This window comes from Pundamilia nyererei, unplaced genomic scaffold (assembly GCF_000239375.1).
Source record: "Pundamilia nyererei isolate P.nyererei 1_Seehausen unplaced genomic scaffold, PunNye1.0 scaffold00099, whole genome shotgun sequence".
NCBI lineage: Eukaryota > Metazoa > Chordata > Actinopteri > Cichliformes > Cichlidae > Pundamilia > Pundamilia nyererei.
The window spans coordinates 2,225,795-2,244,724 of record NW_005187500.1 but is presented as its reverse complement, the minus strand read 5'-3'; the positions used below and the strand labels follow the sequence as shown (position 1 = coordinate 2,244,724).

Sequence of the window (18,930 nt, the reverse complement as noted above, 5' to 3'; positions counted from 1 at the left end):
CTGGCGACCTGTCCAGGGTGTACCCCGCCTCTCGCCCTATGACAGCTGGGATAGGCTCCAGCGCCCCCCGCGACCCTGAAAAGGATAAGCGGAAGTGAGTGAATGGATGGATGGATGGACACGGTGTACCGAAATACAGAGTGGTTGCATTTACTCGAACTGTTAGTCTAAAAAGTCATTCTCAGTACTGAAGTTATATATATATCTATATATATATAGATATATATACACATATATATATATATACATATACATATAGATGTCTTAAATTTTTCAGTTGCCCAATAACACAAAGAAAAATTACATTTCTCAAATTTAATAAACTGTAACTACAGAAAGATGTTGACCTGAGAAACCTTCCTTCCTAATAATGATTTTCCTTTTATCTTAATTAAATAGCGACTTTAAATTATTTAAGAATTGCTAAAGCCTGTGTGTGCAGCCATGAAGTCAAAATACTAGCTACTAGTGTTCTAAATGTTACAATGTTACAATGTTCTACATGCATTTTTTGCTGTTGATGCAAGGCCAAGTCAGTGTTAGAGGTGGTACTTCTAAGTGTACAGTATTTCCTCAGAGAAGAGCTAAAAATATTCAGGATCTGAACCCAGTTATGTTATTTATCACTGCATGCACTGACACAAGTAGGAAGACACAAGTCTGTCTTATTTATCTAGCCTGAAATCACAAATCCCAGCTCCATGTTCAGAAAAATAAAGAAATAAAAAGAAGATATCAGAGAAAAGAGTACACAGGACAGCCAGACCTTCAAAAGAGGGAGGTAGTATTAGTAAACAGAAGAACTGTGTATGCATTTTGATCTAGTACTGAAAGATTGGTCGGGACAGTATATGTGCATGATTGTACATCTCCACCATTTACAGTATTGGGAATAGTGCTTGCTAAGCGAATGGTGGTCAGCATGTTGCCATGGCAACCACAGCAGCTGTCAGTGTGTGCCTCCTGCAAGAGTGACAGATGACTTTTATTAGAGGGGCTGTAAATTGGTGGGGTCCCCCCACTCCATAGAGATGCACATCCCAGCCTGATCATTTTGGAGTCATTCTGCCAATAACAGTGACCAGGCCTAATTACAACACAGGCCCTCCTGGGCTCATCATACACTCATTATTACAGACTACACTGGCAGTCCTGGCAGCAGTCACTGTGTGACATTCTCATGGTGGGAAACAATAAGGCACAACATATGGTGGGATTATCACCACAGTTACATGTTATTAAAAGACAAGTGTTTTTTATTTAAAAGTAATTATAGTTTAAAGGGGCCTTTGTGATGATTCACATACATCAACACAACATTGTTTTTGTGAAAATTGTAGTTTTGTTAAACAGAGGGTGCATGCACGCCACGCCATAGTTTTTCTATGGAAAATGCAAATCTGCAGTCACCATTGCAGTGGTGATATTCTCTCAAACGCAGAGTCAGTCTTGTGTCTGCTTTTGTTTCATTTCAGTCCTCCACACTTCCAAATGTTGCATCCTAACTGGAAGAGTTTGTTCACCTTGGGTTAGTCTTCGGCTGTGTAACAAGCCTGGCTTATCTTTTTATTTATTTATTTTAAATCAGGTTGTGTGACTTTGAGTGGCCAAGGTTACGGTGACACTGTAGGGCTCGGCTGTCTCCGGAGACCACATTCCACTCACTAATACACTCCAAGACAGTTGCCCACTGGGGACACTGCCAGCAGAGTGATGAGGAAGCAATTTTTATCTGCATTGTTTAGCTGACTTGGTTGCTTTCCCATCAGTGGTGTTCAGGCTGTGGGTGTTGATCAGGGCAGATGACTCAGAGTTCTTCAGAGGAGTCAAAGGAGCACAGGTTGAGATTTTCAAGGTCATGGAGAAAGAAAATGAACCTATATTTTTCTGTTAAAAAAAGTTGTAGTGCAGCTTCATTTAATATCTTTTTATTCCATTTATTTTTACAGATTTGCAAAAATCTGGTCTACAACTGTATAAACAGATGTCATAAAGTCCCTGCTAGCTTTATATTTGCACTCATTTTTAGTGTCACAGTATCTTCACATTACTATCCCACTATCTGTTTTTAGAGCAGTATATTTGATCAGAGAAAGGCTCGGTAAGAAACAGAGAAAAGAGGCCGGGGTTCCTGCGGAGATCTGTCAGACAGACAACGCTGCCACTTTTTTGATATTTGCTCTGCCTAGCCATGATCTGAATTAGCATATGAAAGTTTTCTTCTTCACTGGAAGCACATAGCTGTAAGCTAATTTGTAAGACATTTTAGATGACAGGGAGTGGTTGTATCCCAGAGGTGCGCTTTCCCCCTTGATCTTTTATTTTGTCTCTCTCTCTCTCTCTCTCTCTCTCTCTCTCTAATTTTCCCCAGTCATGTCTTAATTATATAATATTGAACTGGAGGCAGCTAGGCGGCTAACAGGTGCAGTCACAGAGCAGAGTGCAGGTCTGGCAGGAGCTGAAGCAGAAACTGGCATTTTGATAAGGCCGTGTAACAAAAGTTTAGTTGGATAATCAGGTGGTTGAAGGAATAGTTTGAAGGTCTCCTTAATCCCACTGATAGGCCTTGTGTAGGCAAAGCAGAGTCTGTGAAGGATGGGTAACTCAGTCATTACTATCATTAAGGTCACTGAGCAGCTCCTTGGTGGATGGGATGCACTCTTAGTTCCTGTCTTTGGTGGCACACTTCTGCAACGTCGTATGGAGACCATGGGAGGTGCCTCTGGATTGGCAGACTGTGGTTGTGATTCCCATCTTTAAGGAGGTGAACCAGAGGGTGTGCTCTAATTATAGGGGAGTCACACTACTCAGGAGAGTCTGTCCATTAGCCGAACCTTGGATTCTGAAGGAACGATGCTGTTTTCATCCTGGTCGTGGAATACGTGGGAATTTACTCAACCAGTCTATTTTTGCTTTATGGACTTTTAGAAGGCATTTAACCATGTTGCTCAGGAGATCCTGCAAGAAGTGCTTTGGGAGCAGAGCATGGGGTATCTGCTCCTTTTCTATGGGCCATTCGGTCCTTGTACATTCCCAGTGATAGCTAATCAAGTCCAGTGAGAGCTGGCGTTATACAGAGCAATAAGTCGGGCTTGTTCCGGGTTGGTGTTGGCTACACCAAGGCTCCCTTTGTCACCAAATGTGTTTAGAATTGTATGCACAGAATTTCAGGTGTAGCTCAGTGCTGTAAGAATCTCATCTCTGCTCTTTGCAGATGATGTGGCTCTATTGCCTTACTCAGGTGGTGACCTTGAGCTCACACTTGAGCAGTGTGCAGCTGACTGTGAACCAGCAGGAATTAGAATTAGTACTAAAAGTTTGAAGCCATGATTATTAGCTGCAAAGAATTCCCATCATGGTCATGAGTTCTGGGTTGTGGTGAAAGAATGAGACTACCCATGTGAGCAGCAGAAATGAAATATGAATATGCCTTAGTGATAAGGTGAGGAGTTCAGTTGCTATTCCTTCAAAACAAGTCAGCTGAGGCAAATCGGACAAGAGCGCTTCCTGGGTGAGAGCGAGGCATGTTCTAGTGGAAAGCATGGCATGCTGGAGAAATTGCATCTCCCAGCTGCCCTGTGAACTCCTCAGTGTTTCTCGGATGAGCTGGAGGAGCTGACTGGGGATAGGGAGGTCTGGGCTTCTCTGCTTAGACTACCACTGCGTCGTGACTGCAGATCAGTGGCAGAAAACTGATGGACGGATGGAGGAAATGACTGAAAGAGCCAGGCCAACTCACAGTTTTAAGTGTATGTTTTGGGGTATGTCACTCAGTAGATGTGAATGCTTAGCTATGTCACCATGTGTCATTGTATTCCACCTCATCACAAATCCTTTATTCTTAGTCCCTGGCACACACTAACCTGTGTTCAGCGGTGACATCTCTGGCCCAGGGCAAACTCTCCTTGGTGAAAAGTGTGACACTTGCATTGTAATAGGAATATAATTCTGGCTGTTTCTGTTTTTATGTCCCACAAGCAATTTAAGTTTCATTGATACTGCAAAAGCTACCAGTCTGAGTGAACAAATAGTCTCCTTACAGAGGATTGATTGAAGCTAATGAGTCTGCAGCCACAGAAAAGGGCTTGTGTTTGTGCCACTGATGATGCCAAAGCAGCTGAACGGGGTGACGAAGGGAAGAGGAAATGGCTGATATTTGTGGAAGCCACCTGGGGTGAAGTGAAGCCATAGTTTTGGAATATAAACTAATAAACGCAGATGTGGACAGAACAGGAAAGGCTGTCTGCTAGATGGTGTTAGTATGCATTAGACTGAACTCAGAGGAGAAAGGAATAGCGGTGCACCTCTGATCATTATTATTGACCATTCCTCCTTGCAGCTGTACACAGCTTAAACACATTAGGACTCCCTTGCATGTACACATGCATAGAAACATGTATACTCACAAGCACATGCTCATAAAGAGTTTAATATATGCACAAGCCAGTGGGATATGAGATAACTGCAGTATAAGCGAACACTGAAATGGTCTCAGGTTATAAGGACATGCACATATGCTAATAGAGGCCTCCAGCTCTGTGTTGAGCACTATATTCTGTTGTTGAGAGTGAGAACGAGCTAACAAAGAATCGAGAGCACTATCAGTTATCGCACTGACTCTGAAGAGTTCTTGTAATTTAAATAAAATCCAGCCGCCACCACCTTCTGTTTCTTTCCAGTAGTCTAAATATATACCTAATTCGCATTAATTTACCTACTGCTGAAAAAATACTAAGAAGTGTTGGAAGATTCAGAATACAGAAATACTACATCTGCAGTACTTTATATGCAGCACACCTCTTCCATACAAACAGCTGTAAAGTGTGTTTTTTATGGCCACTTCAGAGAGAAACATCACCTGGTGTTTCTAACTCTGTGCTTGCTCCACAGTGCAGGACTCTGTGTAGAATGTGGGGCTGCTGCCCTGTGATTTAATCGGAGACATATCTTGTGACGTTTGTGAGGTTGTGTGATGACTGTACAACAGACTAAAACAGGCATCCTGTTTCGGTGTTTGAATGTCATAAACGAAGGACTTTCCTTGTAGAACAGTTATCAGCCTCTTGAGTGTACAGGCTGTTGAGTCAGAGTCAGCCAGAGAGAAATGATGTTTCAGGACAGACAGAGAGAAGCTGCATTGAACATCCTGGTCTGATCCATCAGCTGCTGTGTCATTTGACATCTTTGATGTGGACAGATGTTACAGGGACAGAGCAGACTGCCACCTCTGTTTCCTCCAAAATGGAGATGAGCATGTAAAGCTTAATAACAAAAGTTTTCTCTCCCGTTTCCATACTGAGTCCCAAATGTTGAAAACATAAGGTGAGGAAAGCACCCCTTCCTGTTGCTCCGTGTGGATGAATAGAAAGCCAGAGTTGACGAGAGCAACAACAGGATCAGAGTACAAAGCAGAACAGGTGTTACTGAGAACAAATACGAGATAGATCAAGTTAAGATTAAGTTAGATATTGTTGGAGGTGAGTTCCAGATTTGCAGCAACGTTGGGCAAGCTAGAGCAACTTAAATAGCGGCCCCTGTTGGACATTTGGATATCTCATCTGAACAATCGGCTGATGTGGGCCAGCACTGAGATCAGCTGCACAGGACTTCATGATGTGCATGAATGCTCTACCTCTGTTTCTAAAAGATAGAAAGAGTTTAAGTTTTAAATGTAGCAGTGTAAAAAGGTTTATGTTCAAAAGCTTGATGATGATGTACAGTGAAGTGAAAGCTGTGTGGTTTATGTTTGGCTGATTAGGTGTCAAACTCAATTCTCAGATGAGAAGCTGAAAACACAACAGGGCTGATGGTGCCCATTAAAAATGAAAATGCCACATTAACTTAGTACTATTACCTGTTTTCCTCATCCATCTTTATTCATCTGTCCTACAGAGGAATAATTTCCCTTATAGAACTGTGAGCTGTATGACCCGATGCCTCGCCTGGGTGATGCTGGATATCAGGGATATATCTGCAGGAGAGTCCTGGAGATGTATCAGGCTGCAAGATAATTTTGCAGATGTACTGAAGACAGCACCTAGGGAGTGGTGTGCAGGAGAAACTAACTCCAAATATTTAAGACAGGGCTGGTTGGCACTGCAGTAGCTATCTGTCAGAATAATACATGTATTGTATTTCTAATTGAATACTGTGACATACTATAAGGTTTCACAAGTCCAATGATAATGTCTGGGTAGCAGACAGATGCGCGTATCCTCTCATCTTAATTTATATTCCTTCACTGTAATAGTGACATTTGCAGTGTTTCCAATATGAGGCACACACAGTATAGAGGTATGTGATCTGTTAAATAAGACAGATTGTATTCTGAGAAATTCACAAATAACCCAAAGATAGTTTAAAGACCATAAATGCTCACACAAACCCACGTACATGTGTGTATGTGTCTCTTTCCACGTGCATTTAAAGCATGTGCTCTCCTTTCCTAGCCTTTTGTCATAGTGACAGGCAGTCTGTTCTAATGAAAGCTCCTCTCATTCATAAGGCTGTCAGCTTTTGATGCCAGAAAAGTTGCAGCGGGAAAGAAGGAAAACAGGAGAGAGGGACTGCAGAAGACTTAGCCTACACCTAATTTTTCCTTTGCTTTCTCTGAATGATTTCATTCCTAAAAAGCAACTGCATTGCAGTTTTAATTTGACGATGTGTCGTGGCTTGTTTCCATGCTTAAGTAACTAAGGACCACACATGCACACACACACATGGATCCAGTGTCTCTCAGTTGTATCACTGGTTGAGTAGCTCAACCACAAGCAAGGAAAAAACTTCTTCAGGATATCGATGCCCTGGTCTCTTTTTTCTATCTAGGTCAACATTTGCTCACAATAGCATCTTGGCCACCCTCCCTTGTGTATTCCCCATTTTCTTTCTCTGTTTTCTCCCCTCTGTACTCACATTCACACCTTTCTTATTGCAACACCTCTGTCTTCGGTACCAATCATTTATTTCTAAATTATGATAAATGTTTTGGGTGTTTTTTGCTTCTACATAAATGTAGGCAGTAGTACGGACAATGTGTCATTTTCCTAATATTTGCCATAATTTGAGGGGTTTTTTTTATTTTTATTTCTGAGCCGTTTCAGAGATTGTCTTAAGACCTTCAGACCTTTTTCCATCATTTTAGGCACGCTCAATGCAAAGGCCTCTGCCAGCAGGATAAACCTGTGTTAATGTGTCATGACAAGACTAAATGAGAAGATTCAACATCCCATAAAGCATGCATTATTATATCTCTAGCAATACTGCCAGAATCCCCCACCGTACGGCGGCCCTATTTGATGCCCAAACCAGATAGGCTCTTCCATCATCTGTGACATGAAATACCCCGATAGCCACCGGCTACAGAACACATCGCTCCTCAGAAACACTGACTACCTCTCTCTACTTCCATGTGTTCACACAAATTAGCATTACATTAGCATGATATTAGCACATCCGACCTGCACATCCATGCCTTATCAAAGCACTCTGTGATCCCCGGCTCCCCGTGCTTTAGTCTGGATCAGAAAAAAAGAGCGAAAACCTGAGTGAGAAAGAGAGAAAGACAGAGCGTTTCCCCCGAGAGAGAGGGAAGAGAGCGATGAGCTACATGATAACGAGCTGTGTTACACCGCTATACAACACACAGCCTTGTCACTGCGCCTCAGAGCTGATTTAGCTGAGCTAAATGGGCTGCAGCAGATGTTTGGTGACTACAATCACACAGAGCTGCGTTCCTCACTTGACTTGCAAATATTTGCTTAGAGACTTCAATATTGGCTTTTCTTTATTTCATTCTTTTTGAATGTGTAAGGTGGTTATTCCAGCGCATAAAAATGAATACACGCAGCATGCTTTCTCTACTGACACCTATTACTGCTGCGCTGTGTTTGGTACAAAATGTTAACCGTCGCTTGTGATGAAAACCCCGAGGCAACTGATCCTGTACTTTCATGAACAGTTTTTGAGACAGTTAAAAAAAACTTATTGACTAAACATAAAAAAAACTGTGGTTTAATTCTATCTAGTGATTTTTCTTGATAAGTATTTTGATTCAAGTCTTGTTGCTGCAAACAGTGAAGCTCAGTTGAGATTAATGCGTTCTGAGGAGAGTCTGCACTCTGCCGTCTAGTGAACAAGCAAACCACAGATAGATTTTCCAGAATGTTTAACATCACGCGGACTGACCACAGGCTATACTTACAGGTCACATGAAAGTGACGTGTTTGGTACTAACTGGCCCACATGTAGTTTACTGGTGTTCACTGAAGATGTTGCTTTGCTTTCTTTATATGTAGGTAACGTCACCTAATATGTTTTATTTATCTTTTCATTTCCAGTGCAACGGTTTCTCATCACATCCACGGGAGCCCTGTATATTCTGGATGTGCAAATGGAAGACGGGCTGTACAACTACAGGTGTATGACACGGCATCAGTACACCGGAGAAACCCGACAGAGCAATAGTGCCCGCCTCATTGTGTCAGGTGAGAGGGGGATACCACAATTAGAATGAATAGGAAGTTCTGCAGCTTGATATATATTAGCTTGTATATTAAGCTGCACTTCTGGGTTGAATGGTCACTTGTTTCACGGTGCAAAAAACTACAGAGTTGTATTATGTGCATATATATTGGTTGGTTTCATTGTGAAACGTTAAGATGAGCGTTTTTACCGTCTCCATCTTTGTGTTTGTAGATCAGATTGATTTGGAGTAATCGCACTGAGACACGAAACGATACTGCACGCTCTCTGTCCAGTGACTAGGTTGCTCGTTGTTTTTTGACTCTACCTGTAACATACAAAATGAACATCAGTATGTTTTCAATAAGGCTTGAAAGTAGTGACTCAGAACTAGCAACCGCAAAATTAAACTCTTCACCAGCATGTTTACTGAGGTCATAGGTCATGAAAGTTTTCCTGGATTTGATACAACCAAATGTATTTTTATAAAACGAACACTCGGAAAGCACAACTTCCTGCAGTGTTTTATACCGATGTCAGCATTGTTAATATGGGCATCTTGTGTAGTATATTCATCGTTCTGTATCATTGTGTCATATAAGGTTGTATTGGAAAAATGTTTTAAAGAGGTCAAACAAAGAAAGTGCTAATGTCCCCCAAGGTCTAATATATTGCTTTAATGTTTGAAGATTTTCATGGCCTACCTATGACCTTGAAGCACTACATACTAAAATAGTGTATTTTATTATCTTTACCCATATGACTGGAGCAGAATCGGCTGAAATCTTTGGCTTATTTAAGCTGTAAAAACTTGAGACGTAAAGCATCGTACTGAAGAAATAAAAATGGGGTTTAACAGCTTTCTCTCCCTTTCATATGATTGTTTTGGGTTTTTTTTTTTCAAAGTTAACTTTGACTCTGAAGGTCAAAGTCAAATGCTTAGCCAACCTGGGTAATCATGTCCCCTAAGGCCTAGTATATTGTTCGTATATTGTTGTGAAGTTTGAAGACGATTCATAACAAACTGTGGGTAATATGAAGTTTTTGCTGATTTCACTGTTTTTACTGTTACAGTGACGGGAGATACCAAGATGCCAATGACAGCTTATACTGTTGATGGTATCTGTCAGACCGTTAGAAAGAAAGAATGCAGGTTTAAGCCCTTTACCCGGCACAGGCTAATTGAAATCATGCCAAAACAACCAACAGTGTGTTTTTCTGCGTTAAACAGATGGCCAAAGAGTCAAATTTACACTACACAGCTGTTTGCATAACAACAACCAACAGCTGATATGCGATGGGATTTTTTTTTCCAAGTTTCATATTTAAAGCTTAAGGTAATCAGTGTGTGAGTTTCAATACTGCGGTGTGTTTGATCTGATAAAAGTTTCATAATGGCATTCACATCGGCCCCAGCATATGTCAGTAACAGCAGGTAAACCCTCTAAAAATGTCCCAGTCTGTTGCCTTGATTTCAGTTTAGAATAATATGGTTAACGTGTTGCAAATACCAGCTGGTGATACCACACACTGTTGGATAAAATGACACAAGACAAGTAATCAGACACAAGGACAGGAATCACCATGACACAGTCAGATAGGGTTTGCTGTTGATTTAGTGTGCCTTCAGAAACACTGACTGCATGTGAGAGGACCATATGGAAATAAATGTGAGCTTGTAAAAAAAAACATGTTGGTCAGTTGAATTAAACGGAGGGCGACAGGATAAAAACCCTTGAACTAAAGAGTGGGTGACAGGCAGTAAAGGCCATGAGAACTCTCCAGTTTGGGGGAGGACTTCAGGATAGAAAAATACCCTCCTTTCCAAAACCATTTAAAGAGTCACTCTGCAGGTTTCAGAGTATTGATGCAGTATTTTTAGTTTGTAAGACATTCATTCACAAGATAGGCAGGGTTGTACCATGTTTACTGGTGGGGGGGACTAGAGCCATTACACTAAAATTTAAAAAATCCCATTCTCTTCCTTTGGCTACTCATGAGTTCACGATTAAACACTTTTCCACTTTTAACTCCTTGTGCTGCATTTAACCCTTTTTGAACCCACGCAGATCCGACCAATTCTGCACCCCACATCCTGGATAGCTTTGAGCGCCGTGAGGTGATGGCATCTCATCGAGTGGAGCTCCCTTGCAAGGCCTCTGGTCACCCTGTACCCAAATACCGCTGGCTGAAGGACAACCGCCCGCTGGAGACAGACTCGCGCTTCAAACAGAGTGTGACAGGCCTGCTCATAGAGAGAACCCAGCCCAGTGACACAGGGACGTATGTGTGTGAGGTGTGGAATGGCTACGGCAATGCCGAGGTGGTTGGCAGGCTGCAGGTAAAAGGTCAGTGTCCTTGTGATGGTGCTAAGTAAGGCTGTGGAGTTTTTTTTATTATGGAGCAACGAATCAAAAGAGGCAGATTCTTTTGCTTTTTAAGTGTGAAGCACTTTTGTTTACATTTTATCATCTATCTAATGATGATAACTTGGTACCTCCACTAAACTACAGAGCCCCTCAAGGTCATGGTGAGTCCGCGGAAGGTGAAAGGCAGCGTGGGAAGCCAGGTTTCACTGTCCTGCGGTGTAACGGGCTCCGAGGAGTATCAGCTGTCCTGGTATCGCAACGGAGAACTCATCTACCCCAGTAACAGTGTCCGCATGACAGGCCAAAACAGAGAGAACCTGGTCATGGCTGGCATGGCCAAGAGTGACGGAGGAGCCTATCAGTGCTTTGCCAGACATGGCAAGATGTCTGCCCAGGACTTTGTTCAAGTCATACTGGAAGGTCAGAATTCACAGTGAGACGTGTGGGTGGGAGCAGTGCGTGTGCACCATTTTGGTTTTGTGTGCACAGCAATTGTGTGTATCTATGCATATGCAAGTCCAGACTGTGCTGTGTGAAGCTCAATCCTGCAGGGCCCAGCCCTTTTTTATAAGATTTTCTGAAAAGCCTTGAGCTGTACATGAGCTGGTTGCTGCTGCAGTGTCTCCCATAACCAGGGTACTATAAGGGGAATATTGATAATCAATAATGCTGTGGAGCCAGAGAGGAGCTGGATTAATCTGCTCCTCATTCTGACACTGCTTTTTATACTGGAGATGTGCATGTTTTCCACTAAAAGTGCAGATTTGGACAAGATTCTCATTCAAAAGCATCAGATATGAATTGACATGCATCCCTTATGAGGGGAACAACAAAATATACATCACCGTGTGAATTTTCTCCCTCTGTGCAGATGGCACCCCCAAAATTCTGGCTTCGTTCAGCGAGAAGGTCTACAACGTCAACGAGTTTGTGTCATTGTCGTGCACAGTGAAGGGCACGCCAGAGCCGCGGGTAACGTGGACTCTGGACGATGAGCCCGTGGTACGGGACAGCCGCCATCGCATCTCCTACTACACCAATGCCGAGGGCCACGTGGTGAGTCATCTGAACATCAGCCAGACTCAAGTCCCCGATGGAGGAGTGTACCGCTGCATCTGCAACAACTCAGCTGGGACCGTTTCCTACCAGGCGCGAATAAACGTAAGAGGTGCTTGTCAGATCAACTCTTCCAACACACCATCACATATACACATCGACATGCCTTGAGTCACTCTGTTTTGACGCATTTCTGATTGGCTACTTTAAAAGCGCACGTGATGAAAGAGGTTTTATTGTGCTGTCGTGTTTCTAGCTTTTCACATACTTTTAAATCTGATAGCGTAGCTTGGCTCTGTTTCTCCTCAGAATATAGCAAGACGCCCAGAAGATGCTTTTCCTGTTATCTTTCCACTTTTCCAGTTTTTTGGGGGTATTTTTGCGTTTGGATTTCACCATCTCTATATCAGGACAGTTATTACTGTTGACTGTACTGCTATATGCATTCTACAGGGACATGGCTTGCTGAATTGCTGCTGTCATGTAGTGACACTGGGGCGCTCAAGCTTGCCGTGCTTTCCAGAACATTATTATTTCTCTATTGCAGAGAGGGAATGTTGCTTTCTTTGTACAGATTGGTCGGATTTGATTGCTGCTCAGTCTTGCATGTTGTGGGGCTAAATAGGGCGATCCTCCAGCCCTTAAGCGAGGGTTCATGGATGCCAAATGCAGCCAAGCAATGAAGATAAATCTCCACAGGTGCCAACGCGGAGAACGTGTAATGACTGCTTCTCACGTCATTGGCTCCTTAATCGTGCTAAAGAGAGTAGCAACCCAGGATACGCTTGTATTCCAAGTACACTGCAGAGCCTAGTTAAACTGTCTTCTCCAGTGCTTTAAAGAGACACCTAATAGTCCATTTCCCTGATAGACACTGAGCTATGGAAGCCTATTGGTTATTCTGTTGGTTTTTCACAAGTGTGCACAAAAGGTGGCAACGTGAGTAATGGCTTTGATAATAGCTTCATGAGTGGAGAAAGCGAACATTCGACTCTAATGCTTGTCAGAAGCAATCACAGCCTGCACCAAAGAGGTGGGAGCAAAAGGTAATATTCACTACAGTCTCAAACAGAAAGATGCACCAATCCCTGAATCTGGCAAAGCAGGATGTGACGCGAACAGAACAGCAGAACGGTCCACCCTGTGATGATTCGTAGTCTCATTTGTGTTTTACGGTCCTTCTCGCTTAATCGAGCAGTCTGTAACCCCTACGCACATCTGGGTCATTTTTTATGTGACAGTATCAGAGTGAATCGAGGCATGTACAACTTTGTGGTGTCTTAAAAACACACAAAACACAGAAAAGCTAACTTTCACACCACAAACCACCTCAAAATCATTTTAAGAGAGTTGTCTCTCCAATGTGTCCTTCAAGGGCCTGCCAGCATCAGACCAATGAAAAACCTCACTGCCATCGCTGGGCGGGACATGTACATCCACTGCCGTGTCATTGGCTACCCCTACTACTCCATCAAGTGGTACAAGGACTCCAATTTGCTGCCGTACAACCACCGACAGCGGGCCTTCGAGAACAACGGCACCCTGAAACTGTTTGACGTGCAGAAGGAGGTGGATGAAGGAGAATACACGTGTAATGTGCTGGTGCAGCCACAGCTGTCCACACACCAGAGCGTCTACGTTACAGTGAAAGGTATGAAACAGTCTAATTGATTTTCAGACAGACAGCACGGGACTCGTTCTATATTTGGTCCAGTAAAACAAGATTTCGTTCATTTAGCTGTGCGACATCATCACGTTTACCCATCTGCGAGGCCAATAAGCAGCTGTTTCAGATGTACGTTGGCATTTGTACGGTACTGTGTTGTACTCTGTGTTTGCAGAATACATTTGTGGTTACGCTGTCATTAATCTCTTTGCAATTCAAAGGGAATGGCTTTATCGGTGTACACACTGACCCCGTAGTGCCTTTCCATCGGAGGTGTATGCCCCCTTTCCTCGTTGCAGAAAACACAGATATGCAGAGTGATATTTGTATATCACTACCTATGAAAAAAGCACTCACATCACTGATAGCAAGGCACCATCTCCATCATCCCAGCCAGCTTATCTGGAGCTCATCTGAATATGCAGCAGGACTGAGAAGAGCCAGATGATGATAACCTCCGATGGCTCTCTTTCTTCAGTGATGCAGCATAATTTCAACTGTCCTATGGGCCGATCCCCACCCCCCCACACCACCCACTCTCACTGGTCTTGACGTGCTAACGAGCGTTTGAGGGGGAAATCACACAGCATAGACAAAGCGACACTTCTATTCCACCTTGGCTAATTTGCCTCTCAGCTGCTTAGCATTCCACCGCTGCCGAGAGGGAATCCCCAGGAACCTATTATGCTTATTTTGTTGTGAATTAAATAAGCGCTGAAGTGCTGCTTATTCCAATGTTATTTTAAATCATTAATTTTTCAAAGCATCTGGTTCTCACGATGGCTACAGTGTCCCCAGAGAGCCGAGTGAGAGTGAATGCTATATGCTTATGTTTTGAGAGGCTTCAGCTGCTCCACATGAGGCGAGCTAATAAAATATTTCTTGCTTTCCTGAAAAATCACAGCTTAATGTGGAAAATAAGGTGATAAAGAGAGAACTGGGACTAATGAGTTGCTATGCGAGTGTTTTGTAAAGTAGCTCAGCCGCGGTGTATAGTATGTTAATGTGTTGATTATTAATGTGCATGAGTGGTTAGTGATTTTCAGTAGCTCTGGCTGAAATTAAACAACCTGTAACCCGCAGGCCTGAAGCAATATTCCCGTCTCTGTTACAGTCCCGCCCACCATCCAACCATTTGAGTTTCCCCGGTTTTCCATCGGCCAGCGAGTCTTCGTCCCCTGTGTGGTTATGTCTGGTGACCAGCCCGTCTTCATCACCTGGCAGAAGGATGGTCGGCCAATCCCGGCCAGCCTGGGCGTTACCATAGACAACATAGACTTCACCAGCTCCTTGCGTATCTCTAACCTCACACTGATGCATAACGGCAACTACACCTGCATCGCACGGAATCAGGCTGCTGCTGTGGAACACCGGAGTGAGCTCATTGTCCGAGGTGAGGAGGGGAGAGATGGGTAAGAGAGTCAATCTGGATGTGATTTGCAGAAGTTCAGCGCTGTGGAAAAGTTTAGATCCACCCCTCATTTCTTTATGTTTCACGTGCAAGCAGCCAGACTTTCTTGTAAAAAGATTTTTTAACTGGCTTTGAGCAGTAATTCTCCAGGCTTTCTGAAAGTTTAATCAATGAAAACTGCCAAAGATGAAACAGTTTGGGTACTTTTTCAAGTGGTGGACAAAACAAGAAGTGACAGACAGCTATATAAAAAGTTATGTACAGCATAGAGGCCTGACTTGAGGTGTGGTGCTTTTATTTGGAAGATTTTGCTGTGAACAGACAACATGCAGTCAAAAGAGCTCTCCATGCAGGTGAAATAAGCCATCCTTAAGCTGCAAACACAACAAAAACCCCATCTGAGATACTGCTACAATATTAGGAGCGGCAAAATCTAGTTTGGCACATCCTGAAAGAAAGAAAGCACTGGTGAACTCCGCAAGATCGCAGAATCATTTCCATGGTGAAGAGAAACCCCTTCACAACAGCCAACAAAGTGAACAACACTCTCCAGGAGGAAGGTGTATCGATATCCGTGTCTACCATAAAGAGAACAGTGTGTGAAAGTAAATACAGACGGTTCACTGCAAGGTACAAGACCTCAACAATAGAAAGGCTGGGTTGGACATCTAAAAAAGGCAGCACAGTTCTGGAAAAACCTTCTTTGGACAGATGAAACCAAGATCAACCTCTACCAGAATGATGGCTAGAGAAAAATACGGAGAAGGTGTGAAACACCTCATGATCCAAAGCATACCACATCATTGGTAACACAGGGCGGAGGCAGTGTGTTAGCCTCGGTGTGCACTGCTGCCAGCGACAGTGGGACACTGTTTATTGACGATGTGATACAGTAAGCAGCTGAATGAATTTTGAGGTGTTCGGAGACATACTCTCTGCTCACATCCAGCTAAATGCAGTCAAAGTTCTTTCTTAATAAAGTTGGACAATTACCCAAAACATACAGCTAAAGCAACCCAGGGGTTTATTGAAGCAAAGAAGGCAAATATACTTGAGTGGACCAGTCAGTCACCTGATCTTGCTGTCGCGGCCCAGTGGCCACCAGAAGTATGGACTCGAGTGTAGACAGCACACGGAAGCACGGAGAAAGAGTGAAGGCAACACTTTCTTTACAGAGAGTGAAGGAAGCAACAGTGTAACTAAACCTACACCCGAGGTCCTTGGAGATTCTACCGAAGGAACTTAACAACAATAAAGATCACTGTGAACTAAGCACTTGAGTTTCACAGTGATAAACTGATTACCATGAACTATAACAACACTAGGATTAACGAGAGCATGGCTATGATAGATAGATAAACAACAACACATGAAAATCACAAAACAGTAAAAATTCCAAGCTATGAAAAGAGTCCATGAGTGTTGCCCAAGAGCTGACGTGTTCAAGGGCCAGCAAACCCGATACGGGGTAACTGCCCGCACAGGAACCCTGTGGCGTGGAGGTAAGGAAGAGGCTAGACTGGGGTCACGGAGTCACTGTAACTGAAGGAAGCAGACGTCAAAGGGAGTTCTAGACACAATAGATTGCGTGCAGTCTTACTTTCTGCAGGCGGGCGCAAAGTGCGAAGGGGTAAATGGTCTGGGTGAGCCGAGAGAGAGTCCAGAGAGGGTCCGAGATGTTCCAGTGAGTTTGGCATGTAGGCAGGCAGCAGTGAAGCGGTGAGGCAGCCGGGCAGGCCAGCGACTGAGAAGAGGTTAGTTTATGGCAGGTTAGGTAATGACATCCCAGAGGATTACTGCGAGTGAAAGAGAAGCACAGGTAAGTATGAGCAACACTATGAGTATCAAACATGAGCTGTGACAGCCTTCACTAACTGAGGTTATCAGACAATCTGCCGAAGAGGGATTGTGAGCGCTGGCAGCCAAATTACTTCCAGGTGCAGCCTGTCAGTGATGAAGCGGTGACTCCGCCCAGAGGTGGAATCACCAACGCTGTGGAAAAAGCCAAGTTTACTCTTTAACAAGATTTCAGCTGTTAAAGACTAAACTTCAGACAGAAAGGGCCACAAATAAACAGCAACTGCAGTAAAGGCCTGGCAGAACATTAAAAAGTAGGAAGCCCAGCATCTGGTGATGTCCATGAGTTCAAGACTTTGAGTATTAGAACTGAACCCCTTAAATGAAGGGACTGTGTTAAAATGCTTTAGTTCCTCACATTTTTATGCAGTCTTTTTGTTCAACCTTCTGCAGTTCAATCGCATCGGAGTTACTTCATTTCAATGGGCGACCATGGCTCAGGGGGTTGGGAAGCGTATCTGTAACCGGAAGGTCGCGGGTTCGGTCCCCGGGCTCTCTGTCCTGGTTGTTGTGTCCTTGGGCAAGACACTTTACCCTACTTGCCTACTGGTGTTGGCCAGAGGGGCCGATGGCGCGATATGGCAGCCTGGCTTCTGTCAGTCTGCCCCAGGGCAGCTGTGGCTACAGCTGTAGCTGCCTCCACCAGTGTGTGAGTGTGAGAGTAAATGAATAGTGGCATTGTAAAGCGCTTTGGGCGCCTTGAAAAGCGCTATATAAATCCAATCCATTATTATTATTATTATTATTCAAATTTGTTGTGGTAAAAAACTTGGAAAAATCAGGAAAAACTTGTCTCTGTCCAAATATATATGGACCTAACTGCATCAATGATCTCAAACGGTGCACATTGTGGGATCATCCTGATAGAGAATTGAACAAACAGCAGCCAGCATCCAAAGACAATCGATGAATGTCCTTCAAGAAGCCGGGAGAACTTTCCCAGAAGACTGCTTAAAGAAACCCACAAGAGTTCAGAATGTCTTCAGCCAGAAGTGGCCCTCTGGGCAGGTTTGTGTGGCTGCATGTGGCCCACAATATAAAATGAGTTTGACATTTCTGCTTTAGCCCTTTAGTAATTCTAAACCTTGTGAGAATTGTATACACTTTTTTGCATTTATGTATGTTTACACGTTTCAATAAATCACTGTTCCTATTTCCTGGAAAATGTAAAGAAATGAGGGATGGCTGCACTTCTCTGGAGTTTAAGGAAGCGGATGTTTGCGGACCACACTGTACTTTCACTTGGTCTTTTTCCCCATTCTGAACTGAAATGTTCCTGTGACTTTTTAGATGTAAAGATCTCACAGTAAGGTTTCTTCACTTGCAGTTCCTCCCAAATTTGTGGTGCAACCTAAAGACCAGGATGGCATCTACGGGAAAGCAGTGATACTAAACTGCTCAGCTGAAGGCTATCCTGTTCCTACGATCCAGTGGGAATACTCTAAAGGTAAACCTGCAAAGTTTACGCACACGTTGATTACACAGCCGTCTGCCTGAGGTTTGTTGCAAGTGTTGGATGTTTTACATGTTTTCAAACACTTTTAAAATCATTCTCTTGAGTTGAGAAGAGTTGCTGCATTGAAAAATACTGTAATTTATTCATTATTTATTTATTTTACCTACAGCAAGCTTATCCTCTGTTGCCAGCACACCTAATACGATGTCCACAGCCATGAGGATGAATGCATAAAAACCCTCAAGTCAAACCTGCGTTTCAAGGAATAGTTTTCTGTTTCTCTGTGATGAGGAAGTGGGTGTGAAATTATGTAACTGTGGTACTTCACGTGTAACATTTCTCAGCCCAGCTGGACACAACAGCAAAGTTTGAGATATGAGATATAAGATAAAAAAAAATGCATAATTAGAGTTTTTAATTCTTTCAGTTAAAACTGGCAGCTGCAGAGCAAGAAGACGTGTGTTTAATGGTTTGAGATCTCTGAAGGTTTTCATAACATAAACACATAAAATAACAGTGACTTGTTTTTTATTCCTCTTCCATTGGACTAAAGCTGGGCAAACAGTGTGCGACTTTTTCAGTCGCGTTTTTCAGCTCCTGCTCAAACAGTACAATTGAATCGCAGAGGTTAGAAGTTCATAGGTCACGATGCAGG

General features: G+C 43.2%; 1 protein-coding gene across 3 annotated transcripts in view; it reads left to right on the top strand.

Moving 5' to 3' along the window:
• dscama (Down syndrome cell adhesion molecule a) overlaps positions 1 to 18,930 on the top strand; it is a 103,793-nt gene that overhangs the window by 58,720 nt on the left and 26,143 nt on the right. For all 3 annotated transcript variants that reach the window (XM_013912751.1, XM_013912752.1, XM_013912750.1), the window contains exons 4-10: positions 8,337 to 8,483; positions 10,530 to 10,808; positions 10,974 to 11,249; positions 11,701 to 11,997; positions 13,261 to 13,536; positions 14,666 to 14,944; positions 18,147 to 18,266. In XM_013912751.1, the coding sequence (XP_013768205.1) occupies positions 8,337 to 8,483; positions 10,530 to 10,808; positions 10,974 to 11,249; positions 11,701 to 11,997; positions 13,261 to 13,536; positions 14,666 to 14,944; positions 18,147 to 18,266 (1,674 nt within the window). The remainder of the gene's footprint in view (positions 1 to 8,336; positions 8,484 to 10,529; positions 10,809 to 10,973; positions 11,250 to 11,700; positions 11,998 to 13,260; positions 13,537 to 14,665; positions 14,945 to 18,146; positions 18,267 to 18,930) is intronic.